At 35.7% G+C, this 24838-nt stretch overlaps 1 protein-coding gene across 1 annotated transcript; it reads right to left on the reverse strand.

The window, feature by feature from the left end:
* Positions 1-913: 913 nt before the first annotated feature.
* On the reverse strand, positions 914-22924 carry LOC121413882 (cytochrome b-245 heavy chain-like). Its single transcript, XM_041606863.1, has 14 exons — positions 22597-22924; positions 17579-17674; positions 16478-16597; positions 15519-15767; positions 10898-11016; positions 9792-9872; positions 9168-9294; positions 7676-7768; positions 6856-6990; positions 6350-6468; positions 5777-5896; positions 4953-5145; positions 3767-3891; positions 914-3281 (listed from the first exon to the last, which is right to left on the reverse strand). Exons 1-14 carry the CDS (start codon positions 22639-22641, stop codon positions 3155-3157), a joined length of 1749 nt encoding a protein of 582 aa, XP_041462797.1. The 5' UTR covers positions 22642-22924; the 3' UTR covers positions 914-3154.
* Positions 22925-24838: the final 1914 nt, after the last annotated feature.

Here is a 24838-nt window from a genome sequence, read left to right on the forward strand (position 1 = left end):
TCCGAGATATGAATGAAATTTAAAGAATATAAAAGAAAAAAATAAGCGTTACAGTACTGCTCTACTATAAAAAAAATCTTAAGATATTTTCACAGCCCCGTATTTTCCTTATTTCTTTTCATTGGCATGATTGGAAGGCGTTTTGTCTGATACTATTTCAGCTGATATATAGCACTTATGTATTTTAGGTTCCAAAATTTCTTCCCATTACCTGTTACTAATCAGATCGAGATGGCAGCTATGTTCTCTGGTTCATCCCAGCTTTTGTTATTCATGGACGTTTGCAAAAATTAAAAAAACAACCCGGGAGTGGGTGGGGCTGCAAGACCTAAATTTTCGAAGAAACGTAAGAGCGAGGGGATTTGTGATGGGGGAGCTTTTGCATTTTCTAGAATAAAATTGAAGGATTTCGTGCACACTTTTGGTGAATTTTGTGAATTTTGCCATCTCGATCGGCGGCCCCCGGCTGCGTACGGTCATGTTTGTCATCTTAAAGTCTTTAAAAGGCCTATATTACATTGGTTTGAAACAATTTGTAATTCGTAATTTGCTGGAACTGCGACCCTGGTCATGAAGAAACACCAGGCTGGGTCAGAAGGAGCAAAAAAGAACTCCAAGACTGTTTAATTCTCAAGAAATTTTTGAATGCACTTAGAAACGCAACTTTTATACTCCATTTTTACACAAAATCCTTACCGGGGGGGGGGGTCCCATATCCTCTCCCGCTCGATCGCTTCGGTATCTCACGCTGTCAAAAATTTGTGCCTCTTCGGGATTTTGCCACCCAAAATTGAAAGTGTTCCGGCGCGCTTGAACAAGTGTTCATGAAACCGACCCCTGGCCATCCCTCAGCTCCCTTTCCTGTTACGTAGACATTCTTAGAATTCAAAGATTATAGGTTGGAAACAACAAATTGCGTGTTGTAATAAACATAATTATGTGCTATTTATTAATCACTTTCTTTCGTATCATTTTAAAGACACATTACATTTATGGACACCATGTGAAAAATCAAATATAATTCTTGGAATATTGCGCAGGCTGGGGGGTCAATTTCATTCCAGGGAATGCATCTTATATTCGATGTTCTGTAGTCTACCTGGGATTTCCCTAGATTCAATGATTTTTAGGTGCTTGTAATTTTTTGTGGTTCTAAGCAAAGTTTTATAGCACACACAAAACACTAACACTTTCGTCATCCACTCAATGTAATGTCTTCTTTTTAAACCTTATCATGAAATAGTGAAGCAACGGTAGCATATTTCCAATATGATCATACCTGAATATTATAAAACATAACCTCTTCTCAACTTTTTTTTATAATGTATTCAACATTACCCAGAACCAGACAAGATAAACTGTATAAAGTAACATCGTATATATCCCTCAATTAACAAGTAAATCAAATATGAATTACTAAGTTACTACAATTAATACAATGCTATGTGTGAAGTTTAAAACAAAAACAGACATACGTTTAAAAGACACCAGTATTTTGAATTACCGAAAGATTAATTCTTTCATTTAAAAAAAAAAGAGAGACCTCCCTTCGACTTCCAACTACACTATACGGCAATGAAATATGATAGTAAAATTCAATGTTCATGCCGTCTATTGTGTGTCATTTTGATTAATTATCATGTATTATACTATGTTTTTGATAGATAAAGAATGCATATCATCCATTATGTATTTTTCAAGAAAGGTACACGAGAATGTGCATTGATGTGCTGAAAATATGGTTTGTAAATATTCAGGCAACTCCTACACTATAACCGTGACAACGCCTAATCGTAAACATGATACAACTTCACATATTTGGTGCTATCGCTGATAGACTTGGAAACTTCTTGGAAGTTGAAAATTGCATAACTTTATTTAGAATGTGATCTTTGGTTCATGTACTAAGTTTCAAAGTTACACTTTGATATACTGTTACACAAGGTAAACACACGATAGCCAACAAGGCAGTACTTTGAATTCCATATGTACTCGAGCATGCACTGAAATAATGACAGATCGTGATGATTTATAATAAATATCAACCATTTTTTGATCCACTAATCGTTGACAACCAGTAGCGTACGCAGGATTTTTGAAAGGAGGGGGTTTTCAAGCTGAATGAAATGTTGACAATCACAAATTTTAGGTAGTTTCCTACCCCAAAAAATTGACAAGTGAAAAAAAGGTCTTTACCACCAACTTTACGTCATTTTGTAGCTGAAAAAAGTGACACGGAAAAAAAAGGTCTTCAAATGTGTTTTTAGGGGTGGAAGTCTTAAGGGGGATTTCAAAAAATTAAGGGGGTGAACCCCTGGAGCCAACCCCCTGCGTACGCTATTGTTGACACCGAATTTGTTAACATAAGCACTGATAATTGTACCTCAAGAAAATCATATCATAATGGCACTTCCCTGAAATGTAGGACCATGGTAGGACGAAGTACAAACATATTGGAGTACTTTTGGTTTTGTTTTAGTTTGGTTTTTTGGATTTTTTGGCTTGTAATTTTCAAGGAAATTAGGACGGTGTTGTAAGATTTCTTGCACTTTTTATATTATTTTGACGTAATACTTTTTACACTTTAAGTTTGGTCTTCTTTAGTGTATTCTTCCCATCGAATTTAATGAAGGAATCATGTCAAAACGAAAACTGTGAATGTTCCAGAAATACTCTACTATACTTAAAATATAAATATAAATTTGTATGACTATCTATATTGTCTCAAGATGACAAAAAATTATGTAATATAGATTTATATCCAATTATAACAATAATTTCCAATTAGAACAACAATATTTATCTTTGCTTTTATCGAGAACTCGAAAGAATTAAAACGCTGAAGTCTTTAACTCTAAATATTTCAAAGTAGTAAAAGATATTTAAACCTTTAACTAAATGGTAGATATCATAAAACTGTGTCAATATTTTACATTGATAGTTGACAATGTGCTGGCGTTGTAATAGCGGCAATTGCGCTCTGAGAAATAGGATGATTTGTTCACGAGCAGTGGGAAAAAATGTTTCTTAGCGTTGGTTAGTTGATATCATCATCGCAATAATCCGTTAATAGCATTTTGAACGCTTTTAAAAAAAATACAGGTTGGCGATGATTGAAAGTTTTATTTTCGTTATCCCGACCGAACGTTGATGCTTAGAAGTTTTCCTTGTTGTAGAAAAACTTGGCTCCGTCCGGCGTCAAGCTGGTGAATTTGTTGGCATTCTCGTGTAGTACTGACGATAAGGCTTTGGGACCACAGAAAAATACTCCGATACTCGTCCTATGAGGGGGGGTAGGATGTAAAAAAGCAAAGAAGATATAGTAGAAGCGCATTGTGTGAACACATCATCACTGGTATAAATTATAACCTGTTCTTCAAGGCAGCAAATTATTTCCATGACATGGTAAGTTCGAGGGTACTCTCTAACTTTCTTTGATTAAAATCAATAGTGCCTGGTATTAGGGACCAAACCAAAATTAGATTTTAAATTTTAAGATTTGTGAGGTTTAGATTATTAATCTAATTCTAGTTTGGTCCCTTTAATTACATACCAAGGAGTTAGAGTGAAATAATAATTTGATATCTTGAAAATTTCCAGGGATGCAACTTTCCATCCTCGAAATCAGGGGGCTTCAAAACGCCCCCCCCCCCCTCCCCCCCCCCCCCACATTCCCCTGAACGTCCCACCTACTCACAGAAGTTCCAGTCATAGCGTGAAAATCGAAAGAGTTTTCTATGTCTATACCCGGCAAAAATTGTCTCACCCTGGATTCTCCTCTGCGATCATCTTAAAGTTCGAGTCCCATTTAGGACGACCGTAGTGGGTTTTCTGTCTCAGGCCGGTGATGGCGTCAATCTCCTGTTCCTCCTGGAGGTAAATGTTCTTTGCCTGATGGAGAAAATCAGGAAGAGAGATCGAGAGGGGGGAATTTGGAGATAGAGAGACAGAAAGACAGAAAGAAAGAAGAAGGAGAAGAAGAAGAAGGGGAAGGAGGAGGAGGAGAAGAAGAAGTAGATCAAGAAGAAGAAGAAGCAGAAGAAGAACAAGAAGAAGAAGAAAAAGGGGAAGGAGGGGGAGGAGAAGAAGAAGAAGTAGATTAAGAAGAAGAAGGAGGAGAAGAAGAAAATATATAAAATTAGTCAAAGGTGTGTAGATGGTTCAAATTTTCGTCAATATAATGTCATATGACCTGTTGATCTAAAAAATCATTATTTTTATAATTCAACCGATTTATGAGTTTATTTGCATTGTTTTAAGATAGAGTTTAGATCAGTACAAAGAGATAGTAATCCAAAATGATTCACCATTCCCAGGCATGAGTTTTATCCTATATTTAGTTTGAAAGATGAAATTGTTTTATTATTAAACAGATGGGGAAAATGTACTTGTGAACCCTATAACTCACGAATGTTTCCGTTGTGAAGTGAAAGGGGTTCATTTTTTTTTCAATTCCCATAGTCATGGCCCAAAATGTTAAAAAATGCTTCCAATTTTTTTTTTTTCATTAAGTTTTTATTGATCGATTAAATGATTACACAAATATCAAAATACAATCGAAATCAAAAACAAAAAAAACAAAAAAAAATAACATAATCATAATGCTTCCAATTCTTGGAAATTCCATTCAAATCATGGGGTGTTTTCATGATCTGATCAAAATGAAAACGGGAAAAAAATGATTAAAAGTTTTCTCGGGAAATTTAGGACAACACCAATGGAATTGCTAGATGAAGGTAATCACCATTGAGATAAATTCATGACTTTCCTGTCAAATATATAGATCTGTTCCCAGTTGCATTTAGAACCGTTATAACAAATGCTCAATTTCTAGAAGACAATCGCTATCGGCCAATCAAATTGCTTGATTTCAGTAGCTTTCAACTGTTATATTTGTAAAAAGTTTTATGAAACTAGCCATTGGTTATTTTATTGATATAATATGTAATTACCTGAGTATTGTTCCAACCCCTTGAAAGATAGATGTAGTATTTGAGGAAGTCAGGTTTACCCTGCTCCGTAAAGTGGGTATCAATGGAGTCAAGGAGTGTTGAGAACCACTCGAAGGCATTCGTATCGGGGCAGATCCAGAAGAAATACACCTTCTTCAGCTTCAGCGAGGCGCTGTTGTTGACACTCTTTAGCCTGCAGAGGGCGACATGTAAAAATCCTGATTCATCCGGCTTGATCAGTTATTTAGTGATTTGTCTCTGATACTAGTCTATGGGCCACATTTGTTCTTATGTTTGGGAGGGGGGAAATTGTTGATTTAGTCATATTACCATGATTATGATTATTGCATGGATTGTCTTCACAAAATGTCAACAATTTTAAGAAACTGCATAGTCCAACTATATCCATGCAATATATAACCATATTGATGTAGGGGTGGTGGTATAATCTATTTCCTTTGCCATGTATCTGACATTCTTAAAAGTTGTACGTAACTTTTTAGAGTGTTTCATAAAATCGCTGAGATCCACCAGAAATGAGGATCTTATGAGCAAAAAACAAAATTAAACACCATGTATAGATATAATACATTCTGGTATACTGTATGAAGGCACAGTTGCTCTTTATAAACTGGATTAAAAAAAAGTTTTAAAAACTTATGAACAGCAATATTGAATAGCAATGAATATTAGCACTCAAAAATCATTTCCGTATAAATATTGAACATTTCTTTAATATTTGAACAATATCTGATTAGTTTATGTAGTAAACCAGGCTGTATATTGTTTTGACCTGGAAGGTATGAATTTGAAGGATACCATACCAGATAGATTTAAGGATGGATGCGAATGGTGTTACTCCTATACCAGCTCCCACACAAATAGCAGCCTGGTATTTGAAGATATCAATACTGGCTGTTCCAAATGGACCATCAACGGCAACTCTGGAAAGAAAAGATAAAAAGGTATTAGAAACACGGTATTATATACAATTATATGAATCACTTTGTACTTCATAAATTGGTTGGAGGAAATTCCAGATTTTATTCGATATATCAGTCCAAAGTTTTAGGGAATATGGGTAAATTATATAGTAGAGAGCAAATTGCCAGGGAGAAGGGTGGTTCAGAGAGCGAGGTATAAAGGGAGAGAAGGATAAGAAGAAGAGAGAAACAAAATCATATACAGAGAAGGAGGTAATGAGTTTTGATTTAATGTTTAGAAGAAAAAAAGTAACAATTTTCCGCTTTTGTTTAATAACTGCAATACTGTATATACTGGGAGAGAAAAAGATCGCACCACATATATCATAAAAAAATTATACGAAATAAGAACAAATATCAGGATAAATTTTAGAAAATTGCAGAATGTTCTGGAAGGAATCGGTAAAAGATTACCTAGCTAGATCGTCCTGTGATTGTTGCTCTGGCTTGTCAGCTCCCATAGCTTTGAATAGATCAGAAGTCCAATCACCAACTATACGGATATGAACACTAAAATGATCCTCTTCCGGGGCCTGTATCAAAAAATCAGAACCATGGTAAATGCAATGTGTGAATTAGAATTCATGGTTCGTTTTTGCTTATGCCATTCCTTCGTATTCAGTGCCGTGATGAGCCAAAAATTGTGAGGGGGCTATGGCGTATCGGGTAAAATCAATCTTTAAAAAAAAGTGCGAGCAAGCGAAGCAACCGAGCAAAGATTTCGACATTTTTATTACCAAAAATCAAATTTTGTGATCGATCTGGATATAATATTCAGAAAATTATATCAAAGTTCACCCTTCTATCCTTATCTTCTTTTTTTTTTGGGGGGGGGGTAGGTCTGCGAGCGCAGAAAGTGATGTCTATTTCCAAAATAGACGGATTGATGATGATCCCATAATAATGTAGCTTATACTTACCGATGTAAGAGTAAATGGATGCCACTGTACGTGTGAGATGGATGGACATTTAAGAAAGATGTATTGACCGGCTTCCATCTTAAATCCTTTCTTCTTCATCTGAAGCTCAATTACCTTCGATGGATGTTTCACAACCTGTAATAATAAGCACATGATTTCAAGTTCATTATGTTCATGTTCAAAGTGTAAACTTTATGTGGAGCGTTGTGGCCCAGTGGATTAGTCTCCGGACTCTGAAACAGGGGGTCGTGGGTTCGAATCCCAACCATGGCGTAAGTTCCTTCAGCAAGAAATTGATCCGCAATGTGCTGCACTCAACCCAGGTGAGGTAAATGGGTACCTGGCAGGAATTTATTCCTTGAAACGCAGCGCGCGTAACAGCTGCACTGCTAAAGCTAGGGTATATATGCTGCATACTGTAGAGTGCTTAGAGACTTCTGACAAAGTAAGTATTAAGCGCTATATAAGCAAGTATAATTATTATTATTATTTTGATATTAGTTTTACCCAATATAGCGACATCAGCGTATTTGATAGGAGCAAGACGCGCTAAAGGTGGAGCAGTGTATTTTTTCTCTCTCTCAATCGAATAATAAGGGTAATACAGATTTAAACGATAGAAGCCTCTCTTTCTTTTTACTTCCTATGCTACATCCTGCTCCTTTTTTGCTTCTTTCTCTTCTTTTTTCTTCTTCACTGTCTCTTATTTGCCCTTTCCTCCTATTTCATCTCTTCCTTTTTAACTACTCGGACATCCCCCTATCTACACCCCCTAGTTTTATCCATCTCAGTTTCTATATCATGAGTGTAATATGCTTACCTTTGTTAGAGTGACTTTCTGACAGCTCCTCCAGAAGCGGATACTCCTCTCAATAAAGTAGATGATGAGGGGAGCGGTCACCCACTTGTAACTCTGTAAACAAGGTAAAGATTGAAAATGGGTTAACGTTCCAGACCCAGGTGGCACCCTCTTAAAGGGGTTGTCCTGGCTGAAAATATTTATAGCTTAATAAATAGAGTACAATTCACTAGGCAAAATGCTGAAAATTTCATCAAAATCGGATAACAAATAACAAAGTTATTGAATTTCAAAGTTAAGCAATATTTTGTGAAAACAGTTACATGCACATCGTCATGAATATTCATTAGGTGGGCTGATGGTGACACATCCCTACTTTCCCTTTTCTTATGTTATTACATGAAATCATAAATGTTTCATTTGTAAATGACGTGTCTCCATTGTGATGAAATATGTTGCGGCAATAAATAAATTATGCATTTAATCTGTTGTCAATCCAATTGTTTTAGTTCTTGGTAGAAAATTTTTGAATAAACCTAATTTCATATAATAAGATTATAAAAAAAAGAACAAGTGGGGATATGACATCATCAGCCCACCTAATGAATATTCATAAAGACATGCCTAGAACTGCATCGGAAAAATGCATATCTTGAAAATTCGATAACTTCATTATTTGTAATCCGATTTTGATGAGATTTTCAGCATTTTGCTCTGTGAATTTTACTCTTTTTATTGATATATATATATATATATCAAGCCTGGACTATCCCTGTAAGAAAAGTACAACATTGGTTTGGCATTACACAAGGTTGCACCTCACGGTCATAACAAATGTTTCATGTACTTGACTAACTGTACTCATGGCAGAATGGTCGTAAGAAGACAAAGAAAAAATCAAGACCCCAAATGTAATAATTTGTCTGACTTTGTACTTAAAACCACAACGGATAAAATCATGATAGTGCAAATAGTCTTTGAAAGAAATTGACCAAGAGGTTTTTCTTCAACTTTTTGTAGATAGGGTTTCTCCCTCAAATGCATGACCGACCTTATATGAAAGTACGTCGGCCTACCTGGGCCACAGAGGGGCAGTTGCTTCCTCCGCATACAACGTACATATTGAAGCAAAATACCCCTTTAAAAATGTAAAAATATCACAAATGCAAAAGCACCAAAGTATTCTAAATCAAGTTTGAAAATAGTGCCATGAATAACTAAATCGCGTTGCACTTTCTCTGGAAAAAAAAAAACACTTATCCTCGCCCAACTTGGGGGAATTACTAACATTCCGAAAATATATATGACTCTGCATCGGAAGCGGGTGGTGCTGGGGTGCTGGAAATCAGGTTAGTATTCTAAAATGTAGAAATTTGCTTGTCCATTTTTTTTCTCTGACCAAATCACCTCCGATTTGGAATGAAAAACTTTTTTTTGTTCTGCTTATATATATATCTTTCAAAACCAGCATCCATTTGACGAATCGTACCCAGACCTCTGAAATCATACTCACCGCAGCGGATCCGTCTTTAAATACCGGATCTTCACATCTGTCTGATGTTGGACTCCATTGATCAAGGTTTTCAGAACAGAACACTACATCATGGCGATCAAGATTTGTTTGTGAGCGGATGATACCACTGAAACATAAACACAAGTTATCCATTGATTTGAGATAATTGGTCTCAATAATCATAATGATAATAATGAGGATGATATGTCATAAAGCGGCTTGTATTTAGGGCTGGTCACATACGAAGGAACTAGTAGTATATAAAAGTTAGATGAATTTGACTAAAAGTAAATCTTAATCCAATTCAGTTTCCAAATATCATTGTTAGCTCATCACTACAAATAAATTATTCAAGAAAAAAAATGATTGATATCCCCCGATCCCCATTTTTCACCAACCAATCATAATATCTAATAATTTTTGAGCATTTTTTAATAATCATATGATTTCTATATTCTGCAAGTCTAAGAAATTTCTTTAAAAATAGGCTTTCGTTTGCAATAAAAAGGACAATATCGCGCCATATATTCATTGATGTCATTTAATATTAACTTTCCCAAATCGAATACACATCTCAGAAATACTACACCAAGAAACTGTTGCCTGTTTTTTTTTTTTACTCACCCTACACCATGGGCAAGTATCATAGCGAAATAGACGATGAAGAGATGATGCGTGATCCAGAAAGTCTCGAAATACGAACGCCTGACATGAGTAGCGAGAAATGATTTGATTTGATTTATTGTTTTCTTCTACATCCATAACATTCGTATAATACATTTTTTATAACATAATAAACGTAATATGTTACCATTTTTGGCATTAAGCATAAATAAAGAGTACTAAAAATATAATTCCAGACAAAAATGATTAACTATATGATATTCACAACTTGCATGAGAAGAAAATGATGAAAAAATGTACCATATGACATCATTGTAATTATTGTTCATCGAACGTTGTCTAATGAAAATTTTAACTGTCTTCCGGATGAAGGAGGTAGGCCAGAATGACTTACTTTGAAATGTTTCAAAGTTAAACCATATATTTTTCGCATGCACTTAAGAGAGCAGTGGCGGTGCAGTCCAGCATTATAAGCCGTGGGGGCCGTTTTCAGAAAAAGAAGAGAACAAATGACTGGCAAAAAGTATATGTTCACCATTGACATTGTGTATTCTCCGTCATTCTTTCACAAGGACAATTATGATATAAAAGAACTTCTTCCCTCAGAATACTCGATTATTCTAACCACATGAATTAACCAGGGGCCCATAACACAAAACTTAGCAATCATCACAGAACATTTTTAACAATTGATTGTGCATTGACTACGATGTACAATCAATCGTTGAAATCAAGCGTACAATTAATCGCTAACCTTTGTGTTACGGGACCCTCCATGGTTATCGATGGATGAAGTGAGGTTGATCTCGTTTGCGATCCAGGATTTTCCAGAGGGGGGATTTTTTGTTCAAAAAAAGCCCACCCCCCCAAAAAAAAAAAAAATAAATAAATAAAGAAAGAAAGAAAGAAAAAAAAAACATTTCAGTAATAATTTGACAAGTAAAAACATATACACTACGAAATAGAGGTATTTTTGTTTATTTAGTTTTGGAGGTTAGGTCTTATGTTTGCCTTAACATGTAGATTTTACATCGGAGCAATTGTCGCCGGAGCAAATGTCATGGGACCTCAATGAGGACATGGAGAAGTTCCGTTTTATTCCTAACCTGATGAATTCTGTTGCGGATGAGAACATGAGGATTAGAGCGATGGTGAGAACAGCTCCGGTCCAGCCAGCGATCGGGATCAGGCCCTGTTCAATTAGACCGAGACCCGCTGGAAGATTCTAAGGAGCAGATAGAAAAAAATTTATCAATGACACACAAGCTACCATGAAGGGAACAGGTGTCAAATAGACATAAACAATAATCAATCAAACTAAATTTTACATAATAAAAATATAGCTGTAACTTTACACAAATCAATGCTGGATAGATTTAAAAAGTCTGGAAATAAATAGATCAGCGTCAAATAGTCAGGGGCCTTAGGCCCGAAATTTGAAGTTTTGGGGACAGAGTTTACAAAAGCACCAAACTTTCCCTATGTTACTATTAAGTCAATAGCTTTATTTTTTCCCACAGAACATGATGCTGAAAATTGCATCTTCATGCAAAAATATGCTAATTTATGTAAATTAGCAGTAATTTATGCATGAAAGCCATATGCCAATAGGAATTAATTAATAAAAGTTAATATAAAGAAACCAAACTTTAGGAAAATGTCTATCGGGTCAATAGCTTTAATTTTTCCCACAGAACATGGTGCTGAAAATTGCATCTTTATGACAAAATATGCTAATTTATGTAAATAAGCAGTAATTTATGCATGAAAGCCATATGCCAATAGGAATTAATTAATAAAAGTTAATGAAAAGAAACCAAACTTTAGGAAAATGTCTATCAGGTCAATAGCTTTAATTTTTCCCACAGAACATGGTGTTGGAAATTGCATCTTCATGCAAAAATATGCTAATTTATGTTAATTAGCAGTAATTTATGCATGAAGTCATAATGTCAATAGGATTTGATTGATAAAAGTAAATAAAGAGATACCAAAATTTAAGAGAGTCTCTTTTAGGTCAATAGCTTTAAATTTCCTTATCAAATCGGAAGTTGAATTATGCATGAATAGTAAAAATTAGTAAAAAGGAATAAAAGGAAACCAAACTTAAAGAAATCTCTATCAGATCGATAGCTTTATTTTTTCTTATCAAAAGTGCTATTGAAAATCCCGTCTTCATACAAAATATGCTAATTTATGTAAATTAGCAATTATTTTATATGTATAAATTAGTCCCATTCCAATGGGTATAAAGAGTGGAAAAGGGGCCAAACTTTTGAAGTACCTTTATTAGCTCAAAAGTTTCAATTTTACCAGCAAAACATGCTATTGAAAATCCTATTTCCATGCAAAAGTGTGTTATATTATGTAAATTAAAAATAATATATGTATGAAGCTGTATTCTAATGATTAAACAAATATTACATAAAGCATAAAGCCGTATGCCAACCCAAACAGTAGCAAAAATCGAGCCAGAGCAGGCAAGAATCGAGTCAGAGCAGCCAGAATCGAGTCGAATCAGTAGCCCGAATCCTCTGATTATTGCCAAATGACGATGTGAATAACGACCCTAATCGAACGACTCTGCCCGAATTCGCCAAGTACGCCACCGAATTTCCCGAAAATGCGCAAGATTCTTTCGAAATGGGCTTACCGATTCGGCAGCTATTCGGATGCCATTTTTCTAATTTCTGGTCAATTCGTCTCGTCTATTTTCTTCTTTGTATTCAAGTAATGATTCGTACGATATGGGGAGGCAAGAGTCGGACCTTTACTCTACGACTGATACGAATAGGTCTTAATCTTCCCAGAGTACCCCCAAATGCCTCCCAAAATCCAACCGAATTCCATCGGAATACATCCCGATGTGGCCCGAATGGAATTTGTCGTAGCCACATTCGGGAGTATTTTGGAGGTATTCGGCTGGTTTTGACCATTTTCATAACGAGCCGAATTCCTCCAAGAATATCTCCTAATCCCTCCTGAACTTTCCTGCATTCGGGGAGAACAGAGTGCTCCAAAGTCCATCCTTATGTGTATTCGGATGGATTTGCTGATTTGGTTCCGGTTTAACCCATGTTTTAAGTAGGCAATCCATTTCTAGATGACAAACCAGAATAGGATGCAACTGTGGTAAACAGTCTCTGCAAACATTCAGATGATAACAAAGTACAGTCGCAAGAATACATTACGTCATTCCTGGTTTAACATGTTTAAGCTAGGTTTACACCAAAATCTAATTCTCCCGAATAAATTCGGACTGATTCTGCCTGATTCACATGGATTAGGGAAGTTCCCCAAAAATGGGTCCTGAATATGTCGCGATTCAGCGTAGAATCGCCAGGAATTGACCAAATCAATTTTGGCCATCCCCCAAAAAAGCAGAATGCCAACACGAATAGTGGAAGACAGTGGTTCGGGACAGTTATGTCCAGAAATAAAACAAATCGTCCGAATCTGTCCAGACTCCAAATGCCTCCACGAATCCAACCGAATGTCACCCGAATACATCTCAAATGTGGCCCGAATGAAATTTGTTTTGGTCACATTCGGGAATATTCTGGAGGGTATTCGGCTGGTTTTGAACATTTCAAAATGAGCTGAATTTCTCAACGAACGTTCCCGAATTTTCTCGCATTTACGAAGGCAAAACAGAATATTTCTGAAACCACCAAAATATGTGTATATGGATGGATTCGCAGCTGATTCGGTTCCGTTCTTACCCTAGCTTTAAGCAAAGGGTTACACCAAAACCAAATTCGGATCAATTCTGCTCAAAATGGCCTGGATTCAATACTTATTCATCTCGGATTCGGGGAGCTCCCGGAATCGATTCGGAAGGATCCGGGACTATTCTGTTCTCCCTCAACATCGGGAACATTCGTGGAGGGATTCAGCTTGTCTTGAAATCCAGCCGAATATCCTCCAAAATACTCCCGAATGTAGCCATGACACATTTTATTCGAGCCACATTCGGGATGTATTCGGATGGAATTCGGTTGAATTAAATTTGGGGAGGCATTTGGACAATTATTTTAGGAAGTCAGTAGCTCTGATTCGGGAACTATTCCAGACCGAATTGACTCTGATTCGGTCTAAAATTGATTGGGAGAATTTGGTTTTGGTGTTACTTAGTTTTAGAGATAGAGATCAATTCATTAGCCAATAAAGAAAAATCACTGAAATTATTCAGGTCACCATCAAGGGACGACAGAAAAAGAAAAAGGATCAGGTCTCTTTGCTCAAATCTGATGTGTCCCTGTTCTAAAAAAAATGTACATTGTTGTCAGAGGGCAGACTTGGACAGCTTTTTCTGACATGAGAATCATCCATATACCCTCTTCTTTCTGACAGGGGAAAACTCTACTTGGGAAAGAAATCTGACCTCTTGATTTGCTTTGTAAAGAAAGATGAAATACTGTTTATCTTTTCCATATGATTTCGGGGTTTTTTTATTGTGAAAGGGGTATGCACAAGATTTATAATTTGCATAAATTTGCATTTTAAACATGATACACTCCTCTGGTTGCATGGAAAGTCACCATAATGAATGAATTGTGTTACAGTGTCTCATATGCATGGTGTTGTGCTCGTCCCTCGGTTCAAAACCTCAAAATATGATAGTTGATGAATTTTACACATATTTGCATAAATTTGCATTAATTAACATTGAAAATTGATTCTTATTCTGGAACTGTATAGAATCAATCTAGATTTGATGCCCCATCAAAATAAATCCAAAATACCCCCCCCCCAAAAAAAAGAAATAGGCTTCTATAGAAATGTTTAAGTCTGTACTATACACATACAGTAATTTACGGTGAATAGTGTGATTTTGCATAATTTTGCATAAATTAGCACTATGAAATATGATTCCAGTCATTGATATCGAGGCATCCTATCAAGAATTAATGCTTTTGATACCGGTGACACATATGGAAAAAAAATGTGATTTTGACAATTCTATATGTCGACATATGATAAAATATGTGTTTTTACATATCATTTGCATAAAATTTGCATAAATTAACCTTAAGAATTGATTGATATTCACCAATGTTTTAAAAATCGACCTGCAGTTGAATATTTAGCAAAAGAAGACCCAAATACACAAAAATTGGGCATTCAAAAATTATTTTTAGTTAGAAATGGCGAATTATGAGTTTTTTGCATAAAATTTGCATAAATTAGCGTTTAAAAATAGGGTGCCCTTCACCGATTTGGGGGCACCCTATCTAGAATTAACGCTTTTGATACCAGGAACCCACCTGCAAAAAATGGCGCTTTTGTAAACCCTGTCCCCAAAATTTTGCTAAGGCCCCTGACTAAAACATTTACATGACATAAGCTGACTTCAAAGGTCATAGTTGAGGAAAACTAAAAACAAAATAAAAAAATGACCAACATGATTTTTTACATAGAATATTTTGTGAGTGTTACCTTTTCTTTTTTTATAATCACCTTTATTTTTTTTCTTCCGAGGTTCCTTTCTTTTTCTTTGTCAAAATTTCCTTCATTTAAAAAAGGAAATTAACAGTGGCGGTCGGGGCGACCCCTTCACCCCCCCCCCCCCCTGCTCCTACCCACCCTGGACTTGGCTTAAACATGTATACATATTCTGTAAATTCTTGCCATTGCCACCATGGTAAAAGAAAGAGTGATGTCATTGTTTAGTGTATGCTTGGATATATTAACGTCATATCATTTATTAGCGATATGGAGACTAACCTTGGCCCCTCGGATAGGATTCAACCAGTTGTCTTCCGGCCGAGCCGTGAACTTGCGAGCGAGCGCAGTAATGCCTTCGCACAGTTCATCGTTGTTCGTCGTCACGCACCGATAGTGGTTGTAAAGGTTCCTGAAGTTGAAAGCGTGAGCGGCGACGTGGACGATGGTCCAGATAACGATCATGTAGGCCACGGTCTTATGGAAGGTCAGATTCTTGTCCAGCTGACGTCGAACACTCCTCCTACAAAGCTACAGGAAAAGTGGGGTGGGAAAATACAGGGTGAGAGACAGAGAAAAGTATTCAAATTTGGTGATTACCCAGTAACAATTTGATAAGATTAGATCTACTTTTCCATAAAAAGATATACCTTCATAATTAGATTAAAATAAAATTTTATAAAACGTCGAATGTAAAAAAAAATACTGTTACGTGAAAAATGAGGAATGATTCCGTCATCATATCACCTACTAGAGTTATAGAACTTACCTACGGCGAATGTTACCAACAAGTTACTCAGGGGCGGTTGAGCGAAGTGCACTAGTCTTGGTAACACCTAAAACCGGGTCCTCCTCGTGTGAAAGGGGCACTGTCCACGTTTGTGAGGGGACATTTTTCTTGCGTAAAATGGGCACTTTTCGGTGCTTCAAAGAATGGGGGACTGTGCACCCCGGCCACCAGGATCGCCGCCCCTGATTTATTTTTATCATAATGGCCCCTTTACTAGCATTTACTATAATATCTGCAGATAGATTCACACAAAAACCCACTTTAGGATCAATTCACATTATAAGGACAGCTCATACATAATTGTCGTAACAAAAAAAAATCACAAGAATTCACTCCTTGTCTGTCTCATTTTTATCTCGATCGTGGAACTTCTCAGGGAAAGCCAGTGCCCCCAAAGCCCCTCCCCTTCCTTCCCCCTTCACTATTGCTACGCTGCTGGTGATATACTTACTGTGTTTGTGGCACACGAGCCCCTGAAGAAAGAGATGAGGTTTCTACAGATCGGTAGTAAGATTATCAAACTATTCAGATTTAACGCTGCTCCCGATGCTTTCGCTATGGAAAGACCAACCTAAATGTACCAAGGGAGAGATATAAACAGAGATATTGATATATATCAAATGAATTGTTGTACGAATGCGATCATAAGAAATAATATTCAGTTCATAATTCAACTCATAAAAGTCTCTATATAACAGGGGTAGTTATTTAAAGCAGTCAACAGTTTTGAAAGTGGATGGGGGCTGAGCCAAAAGTGTGGGGGAGACCATGCCAAAAAATCAAATTCAAATGGTCATTTTTTTTCATTTTTTTACCTGGTTTTAGAAAAAAAACATGGGGTGAACATGGTGAAGGCTGAAGCCCAATCCTGATTTAATGTAAAGTGCAATATGTCAAAAGAAATAATGTACGTGTTTAACACATATTTGTCAAAGTATGTAATTTGTCGGATATTTTGGGAAAGATGGATCCACAACTATATGGTGTCATTTTCTCACCAAATGTTTTGGATCTGTGAACGGTTGAATTCAGATAACATAAATATAATTTTATTCAGAGTATATACACGAAAGTATTTTCAAATTAAGGGAAATTGATTCATATCACAACACCACAGGAGGAAATGATTTTGCACCAAGCCCTTTTACCTTTTTTTCACTCTGTAATATGATTTTGCATCAAGCACTATTATCTTTTTTCCACTTTGTAAGAAATCAATAATAATAATATTTATTTAGCAACCAGACAATAATTGATATCATTACAACTTCCTTGTCTTGATATTTGATGCAAATAACATACTTTCAATATTCTAATTTTTACTTTTCTTTCTTTGTGTGTGCTCGTTTGGTTTGTTCTTGTAGGGGAAAGTTGTACGTTGTACAGAAGATTACAGGTGTACGCATTGATATGCGCATCAAAATTTTCCTTTTGTCTGGATATGAGAGTGGGGTCGAATTGTTGCCTTTTACCGTGATAGTAGTTAATAGGGAAGGGTAGTTTTCATATTTACTCTAATCCCGTTTGGTTAGAAAAAAATTATCAAACTTACCCCAGTAATATGCCTGACGTAGAAATATTGAGGTCCTTGCTCGTAGACCAGGAATGTCACTACCCAGTAGGCTACGTTTGCTCCTAACCATAGTAGCTGCATGGAGAAAGGAAAACAGACAGGGGGTCGGGGAGATAGCAAAGGAATTTTTAATAGAAATTATATTGATATCAATATCACGTATAATTAAAAAATATATATAATTTACAACTAAAACAAATCTTTCAAAAAGCAACAATTTCAAGGGTATATAAAACCACCATACATGACTCTTATTATCATCATCTTACACTCTAAAAAACACTGAGCAAAATTTTACCCAATATTGGATAGAAAGGGAACATGGTTGTTTGCTGGTAATTGTTTTTTTTTACCCCATATTGGGCTATTTAAACGTAACATCGCGTAAAATTTTTACCCAGACAACGTAGATGTTCCCATTTACCCAATATAGGGTAAGCCTTTTTTTTAGAATGTACATACCTACAATCAAATCTAGAAAACATGAATTTCAAAGAAATTTGTTTTGGGACCCCTACCCCCTCCACCATCACCAGTTGATGTCCCTAGAGGACCACACCCTATCCTAATGTGTTAATATTACATCAATCAACTTTAATGTAACATCAACAATTGCTGAAAATATAAACTAAAGGAATGTTTATAACACCACTATTGTTGAAGCAATCAGATTTAAACCGAAGTAAAAATGACATTGGAGGGTCATCTATGTACTTGATTAACACCATGGATGTTGGTGTGTTCTTTAAAACTCTTTCGGTGATTTTAGTGAAATTTAGGTTATCATCTGAAGACATAAATAAGCACGTAGACCGGCAATGAGACAACTAGAATTATGTCCGTTCTCAAAACCTAAAGAGCGTTATGTTCATATTCCCACAGGATGTCAAAATGAAAATTACATGAGAATCGGATTCATATCCTAGAAATAAAACTAAATTTGGCTTGTTATTTTACATCTTCTATGTTTACTTTTAGTACAAACAGGAAACTTGGAAGCAGGGGCGGATCCAGGATTTTCAAAAAGGGGGGCACATTTTTCCATCTGACGAGCCAAAAAAAGGTTTTTAACCAAAATTTGATATTTCGTCCCCCAAAACAATCAAACAAAACCAGGTCTTCACTATCAATATGATTAAAGGGGGGCATACTTTTGTTTTAATGCCATTTTTACATTACAAATTTTAATATTGCTTCTCAAAGGGGGCACGGGTCGGCTGTGCCCCCCCCCCCCCGGATTCGCCAGTGCTTGAAAGTGAAAATCTTTCGACCAAACTCGAAAATGATAAGCATATATAAAACCAGGGAATTCTCAAGGCAGAAGAAAAAGTATTACTTTACGTTATGTGATCATTAAAGGTGGCTCAGTGTTAGAGCGAGTGGGTGGTTCGGGATTCGATACCCTAGCCAGGTCGCGCATGCCAAACATTTCAATTTAAAACCATGGGGAATGCTACATATTTGTCAGATAATCGATGTCTTAGCATGGAAAAACGAAACCGAATCCAATATCTGAACCTATGAAAAACAAAAGCAGATTTACTCTGATTTATCCCGAGGTACACATTTCACAAATAAATACATGTATGTTATTAGTCTGTTATTCTTGCTAAAAACGAGCTTACTTTGGACTTCCTCTCTTCCACGGAAATAACGGTTGTCAATTCGCTTACAAAATGTTTATAGAAACACAATGATTCTACAAAAAATGCTTGTGAGCCGGATTTTGTTTTGTATAAATAAAACGTAGACTTCGATGGTAAACCCACGCAATGAACTGATGAACAAATTTAATGAAACCCTAATTATATTTGTGTATCCCTCCACACATTTTTTTTTCAGAAATGGGTTTAGGTGTATCCACTGATCACATTCTAAAATTTCTAATTATTACTTACATGGATACTTTATCCTGCCCTATGTCATGATATTTTCGGTTTAAAGCTTTGATTCCCCAACTGTACACATGTAGATTTAAACGTAATGACGATATGATACATAAGTGAACTTGACAAAACTGGCGTATATAAAGAGATAGTATTTGTGATCATGAATATTACATACATTCTGTATAAAAAAATCGTTTTGTTGTATTCGATGAACTTCGTTCATTTAGTTAGGGGCTGTCTATTTTTAAAGCACAGTATTGCATGTAATAACAGTCCTACTCCAGTTGCACTATGTTATATATATGATTAAGTTTAAGATCATTTCAATCATTTCTCTCAGTATAACCTATGTTAGTTAGAAATGAATACTTTTAGGAGATAATCTATTTTGATAAGTTATTTTCATTATCATGAATGCAGAAGAAACAAAACAAACAATCAAACAAACAAAACAAATATTCATTAGTTTCGCCTCCTGCAATATTACAATTTCATCAAATCAATATCAGATACCACTCAGCTTAAGTTAATTACTATTGATTTGATTCCATTTGACTTGATTTATCGATTTCTGTTTCAGATTTTACATATTATGATAAACATAATACCTAGGCAACAGTTCTCCATTACATGCCTTATGGGAAATAATTATTTCCAAATTATATACTAAAATGATAACGCATCGTGTGTGTGTGGGTGTGGGTGTGTAATAAACAATGGTACCGCTGCGGCAGGATTCCGAGAACGAGGCCAAATTTCCAACAAAAAAAATGTATGCCAATTTAATACAAATATTTTGACATAATAAACATTACAATGGTTTGTAAATATTTGAAATGTCGGTGTAATGTCAATTATTCGACATATTATTCTTTTCTTTTTACCCTGTCTGGTAGACTGAAGGGAACTTCGGAGGGACATTTTTGTTCATCAAAATCGAAAAGAGTTGATATGGCTAGGGCCGATTTTATGTGAAAAAAAATCTAGTATATTATTATCAGCATTATTGTTATCGATGCCATTATCATTACTATTACTATCATATCATCATTATCACCATAATCAGAGATGACCATAGTCAATTCCTTAAGTTTATCAAGTGTAAAATGTCACTTTTGATCATCACTATCACTTGGCGCTAAATCACGTTAGAAATGAGTACTAATTAAACTTACTAATAAGATTTGAAGTTTGACAACTGGAATTCTAATTTTGTTTTATTTTATTGCTTTCCTTCTACCCCTCATCCTCCTCATTTTTTTCTTCTTTTTCTCCTCCTCCTCCTCCCCCTTCTTCTTCTCTTCTTCTTCTTCTTCTTCTGCTTCTTCATCTCCTTCTTAATTCTCATTCTCCTTCCCCTCCTCCTCCTTCTTTTTTTTCTTCTTCATTTTATCTATCTATATATCTATCTATCTATTTATCTATCTAGTTTAGTTTGTTCTCAATCTATCTTCATAATATGGACTATCTAAATATTACGTCTGTGTATATGTATGTCTGTCTGTCTGAAACTGCGTACGGACATGGTATCAGGACACAAAAAGTTACCGTAATGATTTATTTTACCAATGACAAATTGTCTGATTACGTAATCACTGATCTAATTGTCAGAGCGCAGGTAAGATTTGACACAATGCTCTGTCCATGCAGAAACCAGCCTACTGTTTAGAAGCAGGAAATAGGACTCAGTCAACCAGGAAACAAGGCTGAGATGATTGTTATCCGTCGGTGGCATGAAAAAGAGAACAAAATACACCGAAAGAGGTACCTTTTCAACCAAATTTACCGAAATGCACATAATTTAGGCCGCTTTATTAGAAATCGAGATACATAATGATAATGCACACAGAATCATGACAAGCAAAATAATGCTGATATAGTGCATATATATGATTTCCCCGGATGACTTCATACTGCATGATGTATAGAATGAGTATATAATCATTAAGGTATATTCAGTGAAAATTAAACAACAGTTTGCATCATTTTTTTTCTAGATAACTTATGGAAATTTTACAAAATAATAATACAGGCGCACCGACTCAATTATTATTACAATCTATTTCAACTTCAATACTTCAATGCACTGCAATAGAATCAATTAAAGTTTATATACGCAATAAAATATTGTGTTTGAGAGAAAAATTATGTCAGTGATGTAATATAACTGTACTCCAAAGATAGGATTCTCGATACGATGACATTGTCCTTAGGCTGTAAATTTTCTTCATATTGAAGTTATGAAATCAAGAGTCGACTGGTAATTTAAAGTTTTGCATTTTCACAACCTATACATGAATGTCATGATTGCCTCCTTTACACTTCAAATGTGCAGATTAAAAGCTATATCCAAGGGAAATCATATCCATATTCATTTTGTTCGATTATACGTGGATATGTTGCTCGTCGGGAGATAATTACGACTCATTGAAATTATTGAATGAATGGTACAGGAGTTTTCATATGGGTGAAGGTATTTGAAAACACTTTTATTCGGGTCAGTGGAACACAGTAGCATCGTTCAACTGTGGAACGCCGAGGCTGTGGATACACATGTATTTCGTGGGACTTTGGGAAAATGAAGTGATATATATATATATCTCATTAAACAAATACAATTAATGTATTAGATTCTTTTTATTTTATTGGTCAATACTAAATAACAGAATTATAGATTGCCGTCCTAAAAAAATTGAATCTTCGCGGGCACGTAAAAAGGGTCAAATATTGGCATAGCAGATCACATAATACACACTCAAATCTCTTGGGTGGATATAGTGGTATAAATTAAACATAATTATATCAAATTAAATTATATTGAATTAAATTATATCAAGAAGGTAATTATAGATTATGATATAGATTTGAAAAATACAACGTTGAAATTTCATTGTGACATCTTAGTTCTTATAAACATGGTATCTGCAAGATTTTGTGTTATAAAGCTTAGGTGAACTATTTTTGAGCGCCGGGTATATTTTAGAAAAGATCTTCAAGTTGATGCGGCTAGCCTCAAAGGTAATTAAAATTGCATAACTATAACTCACTTACCAAGTCTATAAAAGAGGGACTTAATCAAATAAATTCATAAGCAGCTCATAAACTTACCAGAAAGAAGTATTTCAGCCCCTCGTTGAGAAACTTATCACCCATGTTGATGGTAATAAGAAAGAGAGAGAGCGAGAAAGAAAGTGTAGTCCAAGATAGACGGCTTCAGTACTAATGACAGGGGTGTACCGAGAGAGGCAACCGGTTATGTTATTTCCGTGTGTACAGCCCTGATTTACAATAGCTTTATTATCATCAAAACACAATCAGCCGTGTCTGTCAGAAGTAGGACAAATGCATCGAGCTCTTGAGGCACAATACACCTTCCAACCTGATAATAAGAAGAACTGTATACTTAAGTTTCCCCCTAAATCCTTCGTCATAGCGTGTGCGCATGATCAATGTTAAGTTGCAACTAAAATGAGAATGGTTTCAACTTTCAGGACAAACACAGTTCGGTCGAACTCGGAAAGGAAATTAATTTATCAATTTTGATTGTTTACCACGAACTTTGACTCATACCTAGCTCCGAAAGGTTTTAGGGGAAATGGCGGTAATAAAACGAGGGCGTCACCTGAAAAGGGAAAATGGGTCTCCAAAGAAACAAATTTTCATTCCAATTGACATCCTTGCCCAAACATGACAAATAATTAAGGAAAATTTGGCAATAGAATTTGCATAAATGTAAAAAAAAATGACACTTCATTTCCGATATATACTTTTATATAATAATGCTAATTACTCAGAATAAGGAACATGAATCGTGAAAATTGATTTTCCCTTTTCAATGTTTTACCCATAATAATCCCGTATTACAAGTCGAGCTCAAAGGGCAAAATCATGTTTGTTATATCATGTTTTTATTACGTTCTTTTTTTAAAAAGAATTACATTGTCTGTACATTACGTTTCGATTTTAACCATGTTATCTTTGGTCTGAATAATTCGGAGCGTCACTATTATATCATAATATTGTAAACACATTAAAAATCGTGGGAAAATGATGGTAACACGGCAATGTGTATACTCTTCTTCATTTTAAATCCCCCTTCGCTAAAATTGGGGGGGGGGTTGGGGTTGTTTTTGAGCGGTTACCCCATACCTAATTAGGTGCATCCCACGATGCTATGCCAGTCAAATATATAATAATAATAATAATGGTATTTATTTCGAGCAAACAGATACAAAATGATTTACAAAGTACTGGATAAAATAATTAAAATACAAAACATTATTACAATAGCAGAAATTCTGAATTGAAGTAACAATGTTTACACAATAGGTGGCCTGTAACAAATTTCAAATATGTATTACAATTAAGTATTAAGAAGTATAGGTAGAATAAGCACTTACAAAAGAGAAATAAATTGAGAGGGGAAAACAAACGAATGATCGTGAAAGAGAGTCGGGAGAAAAATAATAGGAGGGGGGAGATGAAACAAGATGGAGTGTATGAGAAAGTGTGAGAGAGCGGATGAATCAAATAAATAAGAAAAAAGGGGAGTCAGAGCTATACAAGTTATAAGTAGATAAAGCGAGGGAGGCAGACAATTGCGAATAGAAAACATAATTCTCACAACTGGTAATACAATATACACTGATATATTACTGATATTTTATATACCACATTGCTTTCGGTTGGAGCTTCTATTGAATATTATTGCTTTGATAAAAATTCAACTGAAAGGGCAATAGAAGAATTGAGAGAAAGGGGGGGGGGGGGGTTATGGGGTAGAGAGGAGGACAGTGGGAGAAAGAGATACAGAAAAAAATAGTACAAGTAGTCGGACCAAACAAAGATAGAGATGTGGAGCTGGGGATCGCATCTGTATCTTCGTCTGACAAGTTGTCACGGGAGCGTTTCATGAGAGGACTTGTCAGGCGTTTTATCCGACAAGCACTGTTTACTCCGACAGTGCCTCTCAGCCAATCATAATCAAGGAAAGTTGTCAGACCTGAGAACTTGTCGGACGAAAATGTTGACTGAAACGCTCCCCAGAGCTGACACTGATCTTTCCCTGATTCCCATTGGCTGAGATACAATATTTACTGTGGTAACTGTCGGATATACGTCATACAAGTCTATTCATGAATGCTCCTCTGGACTTGACCGTGTCACCCCGTCCCCATCCTCCCCTCGGCTCCCACCCCCCCCCCAAAAAAAAAAAATTAAAAGTACATCTTCTTTGTGCTTGTGTGATATAAACTTGAGGTTTTTCTTAATTTTGATTTGTGAGTCTACTGAGTAGGGGGGGGGGCTCGAGCCAAAAGGGGAGGACTGACCATACAAAAATTCATAATCA

Source organism: Lytechinus variegatus, chromosome 4 (genome assembly GCF_018143015.1).
Source record: "Lytechinus variegatus isolate NC3 chromosome 4, Lvar_3.0, whole genome shotgun sequence".
NCBI classification, from domain to species: domain Eukaryota; kingdom Metazoa; phylum Echinodermata; class Echinoidea; order Temnopleuroida; family Toxopneustidae; genus Lytechinus; species Lytechinus variegatus.

What these genes read in the sequence shown, in the direction of transcription:
- LOC121413882 (XM_041606863.1), bottom strand. Translation starts at nt 22,641, where the DNA reads ATGGGTGATAAGTTTCTCAACGAGGGGCTGAAATACTTCTTTCTG. An exon ending in ATACTTGCCCATGGTGTAGG is followed by an intron (nt 9,295 to 9,791) that starts GTGAGTAAAAAA and finishes TTTATGTTTCAG; the next exon opens with TGGTATCATCCGCTCACAAA. An exon ending in GGGGTTGGAACAATACTCAG is followed by an intron (nt 3,892 to 4,952) that starts GTAATTACATAT and finishes TTTCTCCATCAG; the next exon opens with GCAAAGAACATTTACCTCCA.